This window comes from Cucurbita pepo, chromosome 19, assembly GCF_057944985.1.
Source record: "Cucurbita pepo subsp. pepo isolate OVF chromosome 19, ASM5794498v1, whole genome shotgun sequence".
Taxonomy (NCBI): domain Eukaryota; kingdom Viridiplantae; phylum Streptophyta; class Magnoliopsida; order Cucurbitales; family Cucurbitaceae; genus Cucurbita; species Cucurbita pepo.
This window is the reverse complement of record NC_141816.1, coordinates 8,572,776-8,585,451: the sequence shown is the minus strand read 5'-3', so window position 1 is coordinate 8,585,451 and position 12,676 is coordinate 8,572,776. Positions and strand designations below refer to the sequence as shown.

Below are 12,676 nucleotides of genomic sequence, written 5' to 3'. Positions count from 1 at the left end.
TAAACTTATTAATAAATCCATCTAAGTAAAAATATATATAATAATCAACAATTTTAATATTATAATAGTCTATTAACCATTTAAAAAATATAAAATATAGTTTTAAATTTAAATTCAAGATGAGAAGGAGAACAAGGAAAATAATGGATAACGCAAGCTAGAAAAGAGAGATTGAATTCTCTTCGGCACTCAAATTTGGAAGCAGTAGCCGCCGTACACCCAAAAGCGGATGGAAGACAAGGAGAAGAAGGGGCTAGAAGGCGCTGGTTTGGATCCTACAGTCAATCGCCATGGCAACTTGAAGAGTGCTTCTAGCGATCAAGATTTCAAGGATGTTCTTCTTCAAATCAAGTCCTCAAAAACCACTGTAAAATTCCTAATTCCTCATCAATTTTGTTTCCCGTTTCCCTAAATTGGCATCCTCGTATTATTTCTTGGCCTGGGAAACTGTGTTAGCGTCAACGGGATGAAGCTTCTCTGTTATGGGGTTTTCGATCCCTTTTGTTCTGTCGCTAGTTTTTGGAATATTGATTGTTTGATTCTGTTCATTTAATGATTTGCAGGCAGTTATCAATTATGGTGCATCCTGGTAAGTCCAAACTTTTCTTTAGCGCATTGAACGCAAGGTGTTTGAGTATATGCCTGTGTGAGAAATGCTGAAAAAGACTAGCCAAAAACAAAGAAAGAAAGATAACTAGGTCGTATCATTGGAATCTGAAATGTTTCTCTCTCTAAACGTAGGCGATTGGTTCATTTCATAAGAGATGAATTAAACTGAGTTACAATTTTCATTTCACCACGAATCACTGTTCTTGGCAACACTTCCATAATGGGGGTTGTAAAAATTGGTCTGGTCCACACTGAATGACAAGAGCGATGACTTAAATTCTTGGATTGATGTTAAAAAAAACTTACCAACAAATCTCTGCATTACCATTGCAGAGAGATGGTTGATAGAATCTGGTACTACTCAGTTTCTTGTTTTAAGGCCTCAACGACTGGTTTGCTGATATTAAAACCTGCAGGGGGCTTAAAGGGCTTATGGATTGGTTTGCTGATATTAGAACCTGCAGGGCTTAAAGGGATTGTTATTTTCATTTCAGGTGTCGTGTATGCAGTCAAATTCTTCCAGCATTCTGTCGGCTGAGTAACAATTTTCCAAAGGTTTCTTTCATCTATGCAGATATTGATGAATGTCCAGAAACAACTGAACACATCCGATACACCCCGACATTTCATTTTTATCGTGACGGTGAAAGAGTAGACGAAATGTTTGGTACTGGGGAAGAACGGCTGCACGACAGGTTGTGGTTGCACTCCTAAAGCCAGGTTAGATTAACCACCACATCATCATCATTTGTCATCATCAGTTATGAGGATGAGGAATACACACTGATAGTTAGGTTGGTAATGGCTCTGTTTTGGTATTTGGTTCAGAAATTGAGCTCATTTCTGTATCCATCTCATTCTCTTGATAAACAAGATCATTTCTAGTAAGTATTTCATTTTATCCTCTTATGAAGTCATGTAGATTGTTCTTAAAGGTAGATTTACAATGGATACTCGGTTTCTTTTGACATCTGAATACTAGTGTCAAGTGGGAAAATGCATTTTTTAGGTGAATTTGAAGCACAACTTGTTCACGATCACCTCGAGAGTTGAAATCGATATAAAAGGATAACAGCATTGTACAATCCAAGGCAGTCACAGCACAGTTGGATCTGGAAGCAACAGTTAATAATAAGGGTAGATTTTTTACTAAATGAAAAGAATAAAGAATAGAGGATTCGAGTTGTACAAACTCGGGACAAGACGTCCTGAGCTAATCAGAGAGCAGGCAAATCTAGCCACACTTCTCTATTGGATTTACAAAAACACAAACAAATGTGTATGAAAAAAGCTACTATATTTTTCCTGCAAGCACACTGATGGTTGTGATCATCGCTTGCAGACATTATATTGAGCCAATCAGGCATTTGGCTTGAGAAGCTTTACAGTTTCCCAGGTGAAATCTGGGTCGTCACGGCCGAAATGACCATAAGCAGCCGTTTTCTGGTACCTTGAGTTTCCTCCTCGCTTCAGGTCGAGATTGATTGCAATCATTCCAGGCCTAAAGTCAAAATTCTCCTTAATCAGGACAAGGATATCCTTATCTGGGATCTTTCCTGTTTTGTAGGTGTCTACAAAGACTGACAAGGGCTCAGCTACTCCTATTGCATAAGAAACCTGCACGATACAGCGTCGAGCGAGTCCTGAAGCAACTACACTCTTTGCTGCTTGCCTAACAATATAGGCACCACTTCTATCTACCTTTGTTGGATCCTTCCCTGAGAAGGCACCACCACCATGAGCACCCCACCCTCCATAGGTATCAATGATAATCTTCCTTCCAGTCAGTCCTGCATCACCATGAGGTCCTCCAATGACGAACCGACCAGATGGGTTGAGATGGAAGATAGTATTGTCGTCGAGATACTTTGCAGGAATGACAGGTTTTATGACATGTTCTTTCAGATCTTTAGCAATCTGTTTGTTTGTAACAGTCTCGTCATGCTGGGTTGAGATTAGAACAGTATGGACCCTAGCAGGGACCATAGCTCCATTCTCATTCTTGTACTCGACGGTCACTTGCGTCTTACCATCGGGCCGAAGCCATGGGCAGGTTCGGTTCTTCCTGACCTCAGTGAGCTTGGCACCAAGTTGTGTAGCAAGGACATGGGTGAGTGGCATGAGCTCTGGGGTTTCATCTGTGGCATAACCGAACATGTGGCCTTGATCACCAGCTCCAATCTCCTCAGGTTTCTTGGTCATGTGTCCATGGACTCCTTGGGCAATGTCAGGGCTCTGTTGTTCTATATTCACCAGGACCTTGCAGTTGTCGCAATCAAGACCGACATCAGCAGAGATGAATCCGATTCCTCTGCAAGTGTCTCGAACTATTTTCTCGTAGTTGACGTTGGCCTTGGTCGTGATCTCACCAAACACCATGACCATGTTGGTTTTGGTGCAGGTCTCACAAGCGACCTTGCTCTCGGGATCTTGTTCAAGGCACGCGTCGAGGATAGCATCGGATACTTGGTCACAAATCTTGTCAGGATGGCCCTCATTGACGGACTCAGAAGTGAAGAGGAAGGTATCCATTGTAGACTGGCATAAACAGCGTCAAGGAATTGATTTCCAACATAAACAGAATCATCAGTACATTGAAAGGAATGTAAACAGAATCAACAATACATTAATAATCTACGCTGAATCTTAACAAACCGTTGTATTAGATCAACTCTGGTTCAAAAGGGATTGAATAGATGGAAACAGATGAACTATTAGCATTAAAATCTAGAAGACAAAGAACAAATTCTTAATCAAAGACAACCATAACAAAGGAAGATTGAGTCACTAAACAAGAGCAATAGCAATAACAATTGTGTTCATTATTGTTAAATGAACACGACTCTCCGCAATGGTATGATATTGTGCACTTTAAACATAAAAACTTTCGTGACTTTGCTTGTATTTCTTTATTATAAACCCAAGATCATTCTCTAAATTAGCCGCAACACGAAAAATCAGCATAGAAATCAGCATAGAAATGAGAAGAAGATTCTCAGAGAAAGCAGCAACAACGGAAGATTCAAAATGAGAAGCAGAGCAGATGGAGTTATTCGTTGGAACAAAAAACAGAAAATAACAGAACGCGGACCTGAATTGAAGTAAACCCCTGAGGAAATGGAAGCGATTTGGGAAGAAAGGAGGAGGAAGAAGTTGAGGGAACAATGGAGTATGAAGATTTTTATTGATAAATTTTAGGGAGAAAGTGGGGCTTTGAAGCAATGGCGAAGGGAGAGCCCTAGTCTCTGGAGACTCGCTCTTCTCTCCTCCCTCGCAATTTTAGGGGGCTTTCATTTGCAACCCCACCATCTCCAATCTTTTTTTTTTTTTTTTTTTTTTTTCCAACAAAATTAAAAACACTTTCCTTCGTAATTATAATTCAAAGGAAGTTGAATTGTTAATTATCTTGGACAGAGATATATTTTGTAAATTAGTGATTTTTTTGAACATCTTCATTTTTTAATATAGTAAAGAAATAGATATAGATTTATAAATTTTAAACTATTTAATACAAAAAAAATAATAAGGAGTAATAATAATAATTAAGTAAAGGGTATGTTTGAAATTATGAAATTTCCAAAATGATTCTCTAATTTAGACACTTTTTAAGAGAGTAAAGTCCAAATCCGTTGGAAGGAAAAATTTTGAAGACAATATTTGTTAGTAATGGACACGGGCTATTACAAAGGATATCAGAGCTAGGCAGTGTGTGAAAATCTCTCCCTAAATCTCTCTCTAATAGACACATTTTAAAACCGTGAGGACAACGATGATACATAGCAGACAAAAACGAACAACATCGGCTAACAATGAATTTGAGTTGTTGCAATAAGATACGTATAAAAATGTGATATTATTGACATATGAAAAGTGAATAGAATTTGAATTGATTATGTAAATTTATCATTTTAAATAATAAAAAAAATAGAGTGGAGTTAATTAATACTCAATTTGGGTGGAGATGGTGTGAGATCATACAAGTTTAGCCATCAAATTAGTCCATGGATCTAAACCATCAAAACTTGGAGCAAAAGTTTATACAATCTTCCTGGATGAATTTTATACTATCAGCCTGTTTCGCTCCTTCCTATCTTTCCCAGTATCTCGCTTTCTTTTCGTGTTATAGAGAGAAATTTTGAGAGAGATTTACGAGAAATAATAGTCTTTTACAGTACAACAACATCGAGGGAGGATTGACCAAGTTCAAACCTTCGATCTCAAAACACGTACTATAGCCTAGCCATCTTTATCTAATAAATTATACTCAAATTGAGAGGAGCGATAAAATTGAGAGAAGTCTTTCCCACATATCTGGCCTCCCCACTTAAACATATTTTCGTCTTCAATGTATTAACTTTAATTTTCCTAAACTAAACCGATCTTTGTAGTAGTAGTTCTTCTATGTGAACGCACCACCATTCACGCCTAAACTGACCTACATCGCTACCTAATATACAATTCCTTACGAAGCGATATATTGAGAATAGGACAACTACCCGACTCTACTAATTCTAAATAGGTGGCCACCATGACATAAAATGATTCCCTCTAAGCCTTTTATTATTTTCGTCTCTTCATGACCACTAGGAAGAGTCATTCACTATAAACCTTTTATTATTAACACGGCTCTCCATGATCACTAAGAAGAGCCATGGGGTTACATTAGGTAAGAATGTAACATAACACGAAACTAGCAAGCTGGTGTGAAATACGAAGCTAAAATTGATTCATAAAACGAACTCGGAAAATACAATACATGGGCATAAAATGTATGATAAAATTGATCCTTTTGGTTAAACAAGAAACAAACCTCATTCTAAGCTCTCTACAACACCAAAAATGATTTAAGTTGTGTGATAAGCTCACATTGCCATAAGCTTTGGACCATTATCAGGCATGCCCATCCCAGCAGCTAAATCGGCGTCCAGTTGCGTGTGGGGTGCAGGACCCATCATAAGTTTTACCCTGCACCATTGTCGTTGTGGATAGTAACATTGTTAACAATTGCAAATCAAATGCTCTTCTCTAATACAATCATACCAACTTCATATCTTACAATCAAATGAATGTAATCAGAGTCACAAACACATGTGCCATATCATATTAAGAAAGGATCGAGAGAGGAAACTTAAGAAATTAAGGCCCCCGTTGATCACTTTTTTGTTTTCGAAAATTGAATTTGTAAACGCTACTTCTATTGATGGGTATCTTTGTTTCGTTATCTACTTTTCACATATATTTTCCAAATCCCAAATCCAAGTCAAATTTTGAAAACAACCATAGTTTTCAAAAACCAAAATCCAAATGGTTATCAAGCACGGCTTAAGGTAGTTCATTCCATTACGTGAAATTGTCTACAGATTCACAAAGCAAAACTAAAAGCGAATTAAAAACGTAACAAAAAGAAGCAAGAGCAAGTGAAAATTGGCTTAGCTTACCGCTTCCTGTGACGCTTGGTTTTGAAATGCTCATCCCTCACAGATACATTCGCAAAGTATCGGCTGAAATCATCAATCATGAATACAAATCAATCATGAATACAAATATTATAGAACTCCAACCGCCATCAGTAATTAAATCAAAATACGTAAGCCCCAACCCACTAAACTGTTTTTCCCATTCCACTAATCCCTTATAAGTAGTAAACCTCAAAATTTACTTCTGAATTTCATTCAAGAAGAAGCTAACAATACTTCACTAAATATTTCAGCCCTCCAGCTCCATCAAAACCTAATCATGAACACTAATGATTCATTTAAAGTCAGAATGGAATTAAATGGAATTTATTCCTTGATATTAAATTCGACTGATTCAACTAGCATGAGAAACAAATTTCTACATGAATTTCATGTCAAGTAATAAATAAATAAATAAAACATTAACGGAGGAAAGAACATACTCGCAGTGCAAGCAGTAGTACTGCCCCATTCCAGGCAAGTCTTCATCAACAGGTAGAGAAGGCCTCTCCACCTCAGGTTTCTTCAACGCATCGTAAACCATATCGTCGCGTGATTCGCCAATTCATCGAGTTAAGTAAAACACCCAAAAAAAACGTAAATAATACAGGAAACATAAGAATAATTGAAAGAGGAAATCCCATTAAACTAGAGAGTAAAAGGATATCATTGATGAGAAATTTCGTACGCCTAGCGGTCTTGTGCGAGTATCTCCGCTTCTTGACGCTTCTGTGGGGGCACTTTCCTCCCATCTTCTTGGATTGGAGTCCGGAGAGCCTAACTACGGAAGAATCTGAGTAAGATTTAGGGTTTTATTCGGCGGTTCTTCCGCCAGAGAACCCTAGCGAGAGAGAAAGAGAGATTGTTCAGAGGAGGATGGAGTAATAAAGAAATGGCGTCTACGCTGTAAAACGACATCGTATGCTCTTTGACCCAGTCAACGAAGTTCAAGGAGGCCAACTGGGCTTGGGTCAACTTTTACATGGGCCTTCAAATATGGGCCCAAAATTATAGAGAAATCCAACTTTTAAAAAAAATTAAATTAAAGATTATGGAGAAATCCTTACATGACTTTTGACTATTATTATTATTATTATTAAAAAATAAATAAATAAACAAAAATTTAAATTTTTTAATATTTGTTAAAAAGTGAAATTTCTCGACTAAAGATGTTTGCTAAACTTTTAAGTCCAACACTGATGATCGTTGTATAACACTTGAGGTTGGATGAGGTATTAAATACCTAGTTTTTTCCTATTGAGTTTCGAAGGAGGTGAACACTGGAAGATGTGCAAGCGAGGATGTTGGGCCCCAAAAAATGGTGGATTGTGAGATCCCATGTCAATTGGAGAGAGAAACAAGTGCCCGTGAGGACGTTGGGCCCCAAAGAGGGGTGGATTGTAAGATCCCACATCAATTGGAGAGAGGAACGAGTGTCGGGGAGAATGCTGGCCCCAAAGAAGGGTAGATTGTGAGATCCCACGTCAATTGGAGAGAGGAACAAGTGCCAGCAAGGATGCTGGGCCCCAAATAAGGGTGGACTATGAGATCTCACCTCGGTTAGAGAGGAGAACAAAGCATTTTTTATAAGGGCATGGAAACCTCTTTCTAGCAGACGCGTTTTAAAAACTTTGAGGGGATGTGCGAAACAGAAAGCCCAAAGAGGACAATATCGGTTAGTGGTGGGCTTGAACTGTCACAAGTCTCCCTTCCCTTATAGATTAATGCTAAATAAAACCGGTTCGAAAATGATTTATTTTTAATGGTGACCAACCTAAAACTAAAAAAAATAAAAAATATAAAAATATAAAAAAAGACAAGTAAATGGAGTGAGGCACAAGCATAGAAGACCCAAACCCAAGTCAAGAGAATGAAGGTGGGTTCCTATGAATGTGGGTTCCATCTCCATTATTGGGTTTAGTTGGACTCAATGGGTAGGGTCCCTTAGGGAAGGAAACTTCATGGAATTTGTATCCAAATAAAGGGGAAACAATATGGAACCTTCAAACCAAATCAATCAACCAATGCTCCCTTTTTACTTTCTACACGTCGAAGAAATTAGGACGAAATTTCTTTCATTTTATCTATGAACCGCTGAATATTTAGACATATGATTGGTCTTTGCTTAAATGAATTGAATCGAATCTAGTGAACTTTGATCGAGGTTATCACTTATTTTTAAAAGACTTTAAAATGTTGAAATTAATTGTGTTACAAGTTTAGTGTTGGATAATGAAAGTCCCACGTCGACTAATTTAGGAAATGATCATAAGTTTATAATCAAATAATATTCTCTTCATTGGTGTGAGACTTTTTGGAGAAGCTCAAAACAAAGCCACGAGAGATTATGCTCAAAGTAGACAATATCATATCATTGTGGAGAGTCGTATCCAACTAAGTTCTTATATGTTAATATGGTATTTTTATGGTCTCCCATGAAAATAGCTTTTGAAATAATTATTATTTTATTTATTTTTTACGAAAACAAAAAGTACTTTTATTTGGATGGTACTATGGTAATAACGACAAATGACGTGGAGTCCAAGAATTAAATTTGTTTGATCCGTAGAGATATTTGCAATCTACAAAGATTTTATGTCACAAAGAAAACACCTTTTATTCTATTAAATAATTAGTCCCGTCTCCACGAGAGAAATTTCCTTTTATTATTAAAATGTAAATTTAAAAAATTAGATTAATTTAAATTTTATTGCTAGATAGTTCGATTAAATCCAAAAATGAAATCGAAATATTCCAAACACGCAAAAAATAAAAAAATAAAAAAAATACAACCAATAGAATCATTTTTGTTAGACGAACACAACTGAAAGTCCCATATCAACTAATTTATGGAATGATTATGAGTTTATAATCAATGAATACTATCTTCATTGGGGTCATGCATTTTGGGAAGCCCAAAGCAAAGCCATAAGAGCTTATGCTCAAAGTGAACAATATCATACCATTGTGGATAATCATGTTCGTCTAACATGGTATCAGAATCATGCCCAACAAAGGACTCGAAAAGAAAAAGGAGTTGAGGCTCCTCAAAGGCATAGTAAAAAATGACTAAAACTCCAAAAGAAAAATGAGTCGAGCCTCGATTAAGGGGAGACATACTTTGTTTGAGGGGAGGTGTTGGATGAAAGTCCCACATCGGCTAATTTAGGGAATGATCATCGGTTTATAATCAAGGAATACTGTCTTTATTGCTATGAGGCCTTTTGAGCTTCCCAAAGCAAAGCCATGAGCACTTACGCTTAAAGTGGACAATATTATCATACTATCGTAAAGAGTCGTATTCATATATATATATATATATATATATTATATATTATATAGGTGTTCGTTTTTCCTGCTAGGACTCACCCCATTTGACAGGTTGAGAAATGTGATAGGCGTCTTGTCCCTGTCCCACACGCATCTTCATTGCTTTATTTAATTAATTATTTATTTTTATTATTATGTTGTTGTTAAGATGGTTACTGAGAATATAAATGTATAAAATTTAAATTTAATGTTAAATTATTTAATAAACTTAAATAATTCGGTAGAATCTTAATGGAAATTAATCATTTAAAAGAAAATACATAAAAATAAAAATTAAGTATATAGTTATATATATATTTTTTATTGATTTTTAATAAGAGATTTTCCTCCATAAAAATTTGTAATAGTTATAACGTTTTTTCTGCTCTAAGAGTAATCTTAAAATACCGATAAAAGTTTAAGGATAATATTGTAATTTTGAAATTTAGATTTTTGAATTTAGCTAAAAATTGGACATAATTTTAAAAAATTAAACAGCTATCATGATAATTAGATTAATTTTTTTTTACAATATGTAAATAGTATTAATTTAAATAGCTAATGAAAACACGAAATAATTAATTATTAGATTATGTTTTAATAAATAAATACTAAAATTGTAATTTTAATTTAAAAAGGTTAAATTAAAATTTTGAAATTTAGTAAAATTGGATAACGAATTTATATGAAATTAATATATCGTATTATTTATAATTTAACACGTGGGTCAAGTCAAACAACGAGTCAAATAGCCGCGGAGTCTAAATTGATGGCCAAGCGGCACCCAAGCCAAAGCCCAATAAAATAAATAAAATAATAATAATAATCATAACCATGGCAATTTCAACATCATAAGTACATGAACGGCACATCATACATCCCACGCTACTATAAATACGCGTTTTTTCCTATTTCCCAACACTTCAAGCAACGGGAAGTTCAGAGACTTCACATAACAAATGGGCGAGGTTAGTTACAGAGCCGAGTCTCATGCGCTTTATGCTTCTTCCTCGTTTTCTCTTTCAATTTCTTGTTCATCAGTTGCACGCTTCCGATTGTGGAGGATGTTTTGTTGTAATTGTTGTGGATTTGACTTTAATTTCTGTCTTTGTTTTGGTTTCAGAAAGTTGAAGGTGTGAAGAAGGCCGGCGATGCCGGTCAGAAGAAGGACGACGGTTCTGTCACTGTCGTTTTTAAGATCGATATGCATTGCGATGGCTGTGCTAAGAAAGTGAAACGCGCTGTGAAGCATTTGGAAGGTAAATATTGTTTGACTTAACGATTTTGAATCTCTTCCGAGTTTTTTGTGTTTTTTTCCCCAATTTTTCATCTCTACCTGTACTGGAAACGATTTTGTTCTTCTCGGCTTTCTTCTTTGGCGATTTTGTTCTCCACGATGCCTCGAAGTATATCACGAAGTAACGAATGATCCGGAATATCTCAGCCTCCTGCGATTTCATAGTTTGATTGTTTATGTTTTTTTTCTTGTTGATTTGATCAAATGTGATTTCGGATTAGGTTTTGTTTCAACTTTTTCAAATTTTGTTCGTGTAGTGGTTAACTAATTGAAGGAATTTCCTCCTTGTTTGTAGGTGTGAGTGATGTGAAGGCCGATCCTGCATCCAATAAACTAACTGTAACTGGTAAAGTGGACTCTGCCTCGATCAAATCGAAGCTGGAGAAGAAGACCAAAAAGAAGGTTGAGATCGTCTCTCCTCAGCCTAAGAAAGATGGCGGTGGCGATAAGAAGGCCGATGAAAAATCAGAGAAGAAGGCCGACGGAAAGTCAGAAAAGAAGTCTGACGAAAAAGCCGAGAAGAAGGCCGATGGAAAGGCCGAGAAGAAATCCGAAGAGAAAAAGGCAGACGACAAAAAGGCAAAAGAGGTAATACTAGAAATATTCAATATGAATCATCGTGTTTCTCTAGAACGCGCTTCTTGGCCTCATCTCCATCTTCAGTTATATTTTCGAAGTAATTTTATATTCGCTAGCGATTTCAGTACCAAATACTTGAAATAGCAACTAAATTTCGTTTCAATTTGTTTCTGGAACAGAGTACTGTAGTCTTGAAGATGCAATTACACTGCGAAGGTTGCATTCAGAAGATTAGGAAGGCAGTCATCAAATACAAAGGTGAAGAGAGATTTAACTCCGACTCAAAAATCAATTTCAATTGGAAGAGATTATACAATCTATAATAGAAAGTACTAACTCGACGTCTCTGAAATTTTATAGGTGTCAATGGAATTACAATAGACGGCCAAAAGGATCTGGTCACAGTGAAAGGCACCATGGACGGAAAAGACCTTGCAACGTACCTCAAAGGCAAGTTCAATAGGTCCGTCGAAGTAGTTCCTCCAAAGAAAGAAGCAACCGCCGCTGCCGGTGACAAGAAAGAAAAGGTTGCAAAAGTCGTCTCCAGCGGAGGAGACGGCGGTGGCGCAAAAATGGAGACGAGCAAGATGGAGTACAGCGGTTACTCATATCCGCCTTCAGCATTTTACTATGGCGGTCACGCCATGGATGCTCAGACGAGTTATCCAGTCCACGGCTTCGCAAATTCCAGCAGCTATTACACAAACCAGAATTACGTTAACCAAGGTTACGCGATGTACGACAACTCTCACGCGCCTCAGATGTTCAGCGACGAGAATCCAAATGCTTGCTCCGTCATGTGAGTGCACAGACATCCATCTGCTATAGCCTGACGTAATACATACGCTGTAAATGAATTAAAATCTTAGAAAAAAGAAGAAGAAGAAGAAGAAGAAGAATTAGGTAAATCGTTTTTTGATTTCTGTTCTATTCTGGTATGCCGGCCGGCATCCCGGCCGATCTGCTGCGGCTAGTTAGTCCAATTCAATTCATTGGGGGAGTTGGTCGTTCTTTTTTTCATTATTTTAGTGTACTTTTTGTTCGGTTCAAATAACCGACATAATAATAGAGATCAGTATAAGATTTTCCTTAAAATGATTTTTGCCCACATTTATTATAGATTAAATTGTTTTATACTTTTTTGGTTCAAGATAAGATTTAAGCTATGGTTTCCAACTCAAGGTGAGCATAGTTTAGAAATTATCATGCATTGACACATATCAAGGATAAAAAAAAAAAAAAAAAAAAAAAAATCTAAAAACGACGTGATTATTACTAAAAATCACGACTATCTACCATGGTATGATATTGTTAAATACATGATTTTGATACTAGGTTAGAAATCACGACCCTTCACAATAGATGATATTGTCTACTTTGAGCATAAACTCACTTTTTATTTATAAACTCATGATAATTTACTTAG

The 12,676-nt window shown here is 36.5% G+C and overlaps 4 protein-coding genes across 8 annotated transcripts; 2 read left to right on the top strand and 2 right to left on the bottom strand.

The window, feature by feature from the left end:
- The first annotated feature begins 127 nt into the window (after positions 1–127).
- Positions 128–3,263, top strand: LOC111781956 (Thioredoxin superfamily protein). Of its 5 annotated transcripts, none has more exons than XR_015414512.1 (5): positions 128–367; positions 564–589; positions 1,104–1,329; positions 1,952–2,055; positions 2,177–3,263. XR_015414512.1 is itself a non-coding variant. In XM_087120193.1 (4 exons), exons 1-3 carry the CDS (start codon positions 230–232, stop codon positions 1,321–1,323), a joined length of 384 nt encoding a protein of 127 aa, XP_086976319.1. In that variant the 5' UTR covers positions 128–229; the 3' UTR covers positions 1,324–1,329; positions 2,177–3,263. The 5 variants fall into 5 exon arrangements, 3 of the variants coding, with proteins under 3 accessions (XP_086976319.1, XP_023518473.2, XP_023518471.2); XR_015414511.1 differs by having other exon boundaries at positions 1,952–2,082; XM_087120193.1 differs by lacking the exon at positions 1,952–2,055.
- LOC111781955 (S-adenosylmethionine synthase 3) lies at positions 1,734–3,141 on the bottom strand. The gene has a single exon (XM_023662702.2). It carries the CDS (start codon positions 3,139–3,141, stop codon positions 1,969–1,971), a length of 1,173 nt encoding a protein of 390 aa, XP_023518470.2. The 3' UTR covers positions 1,734–1,968.
- Positions 3,264–5,308: 2,045 nt separating the features above from the next.
- On the bottom strand, positions 5,309–6,939 carry LOC111781101 (zinc finger (C2H2 type) family protein). Its single transcript, XM_023661533.2, has 4 exons — positions 6,733–6,939; positions 6,509–6,617; positions 6,048–6,110; positions 5,309–5,574 (listed from the first exon to the last, which is right to left on the bottom strand). Exons 1-4 carry the CDS (start codon positions 6,815–6,817, stop codon positions 5,472–5,474), a joined length of 360 nt encoding a protein of 119 aa, XP_023517301.1. The 5' UTR covers positions 6,818–6,939; the 3' UTR covers positions 5,309–5,471.
- Positions 6,940–10,197: 3,258 nt separating this feature from the next.
- On the top strand, positions 10,198–12,345 carry LOC111781120 (heavy metal-associated isoprenylated plant protein 3). Its single transcript, XM_023661560.2, has 5 exons — positions 10,198–10,342; positions 10,498–10,633; positions 10,967–11,259; positions 11,430–11,508; positions 11,611–12,345. The coding sequence occupies exons 1-5, from the start codon at positions 10,334–10,336 to the stop codon at positions 12,051–12,053; spliced, it is 960 nt and encodes a 319-aa protein (XP_023517328.2). The 5' UTR covers positions 10,198–10,333; the 3' UTR covers positions 12,054–12,345.
- Positions 12,346–12,676: the final 331 nt, after the last annotated feature.

Excerpts from the sequence above, each read along its gene's own strand:
- LOC111781120 (XM_023661560.2), top strand. Across the intron at positions 10,634-10,966 it reads CGCTGTGAAGCATTTGGAAG|GTGTGAGTGATGTGAAGGCC; the intron begins GTAAATATTGTT and ends CCTTGTTTGTAG. Across the intron at positions 11,509-11,610 it reads GGCAGTCATCAAATACAAAG|GTGTCAATGGAATTACAATA; the intron begins GTGAAGAGAGAT and ends GAAATTTTATAG.
- LOC111781956 (XM_087120193.1), top strand. The coding sequence starts at position 230 with ATGGAAGACAAGGAGAAGAAGGGGCTAGAAGGCGCTGGTTTGGATCCT. Across the intron at positions 368-563 it reads TCAAGTCCTCAAAAACCACT|GCAGTTATCAATTATGGTGC; the intron begins GTAAAATTCCTA and ends AATGATTTGCAG. Across the intron at positions 590-1,103 it reads ATCAATTATGGTGCATCCTG|GTGTCGTGTATGCAGTCAAA; the intron begins GTAAGTCCAAAC and ends TTTTCATTTCAG.
- LOC111781955 (XM_023662702.2), bottom strand. The coding sequence starts at position 3,141 with ATGGATACCTTCCTCTTCACTTCTGAGTCCGTCAATGAGGGCCATCCT.
- LOC111781101 (XM_023661533.2), bottom strand. The coding sequence starts at position 6,817 with ATGGGAGGAAAGTGCCCCCACAGAAGCGTCAAGAAGCGGAGATACTCG. Across the intron at positions 6,111-6,508 it reads TACTACTGCTTGCACTGCGA|CCGATACTTTGCGAATGTAT; the intron begins GTATGTTCTTTC and ends TGATGATTTCAG. Across the intron at positions 5,575-6,047 it reads ACCAAGCGTCACAGGAAGCG|GGTAAAACTTATGATGGGTC; the intron begins GTAAGCTAAGCC and ends ACAATGGTGCAG.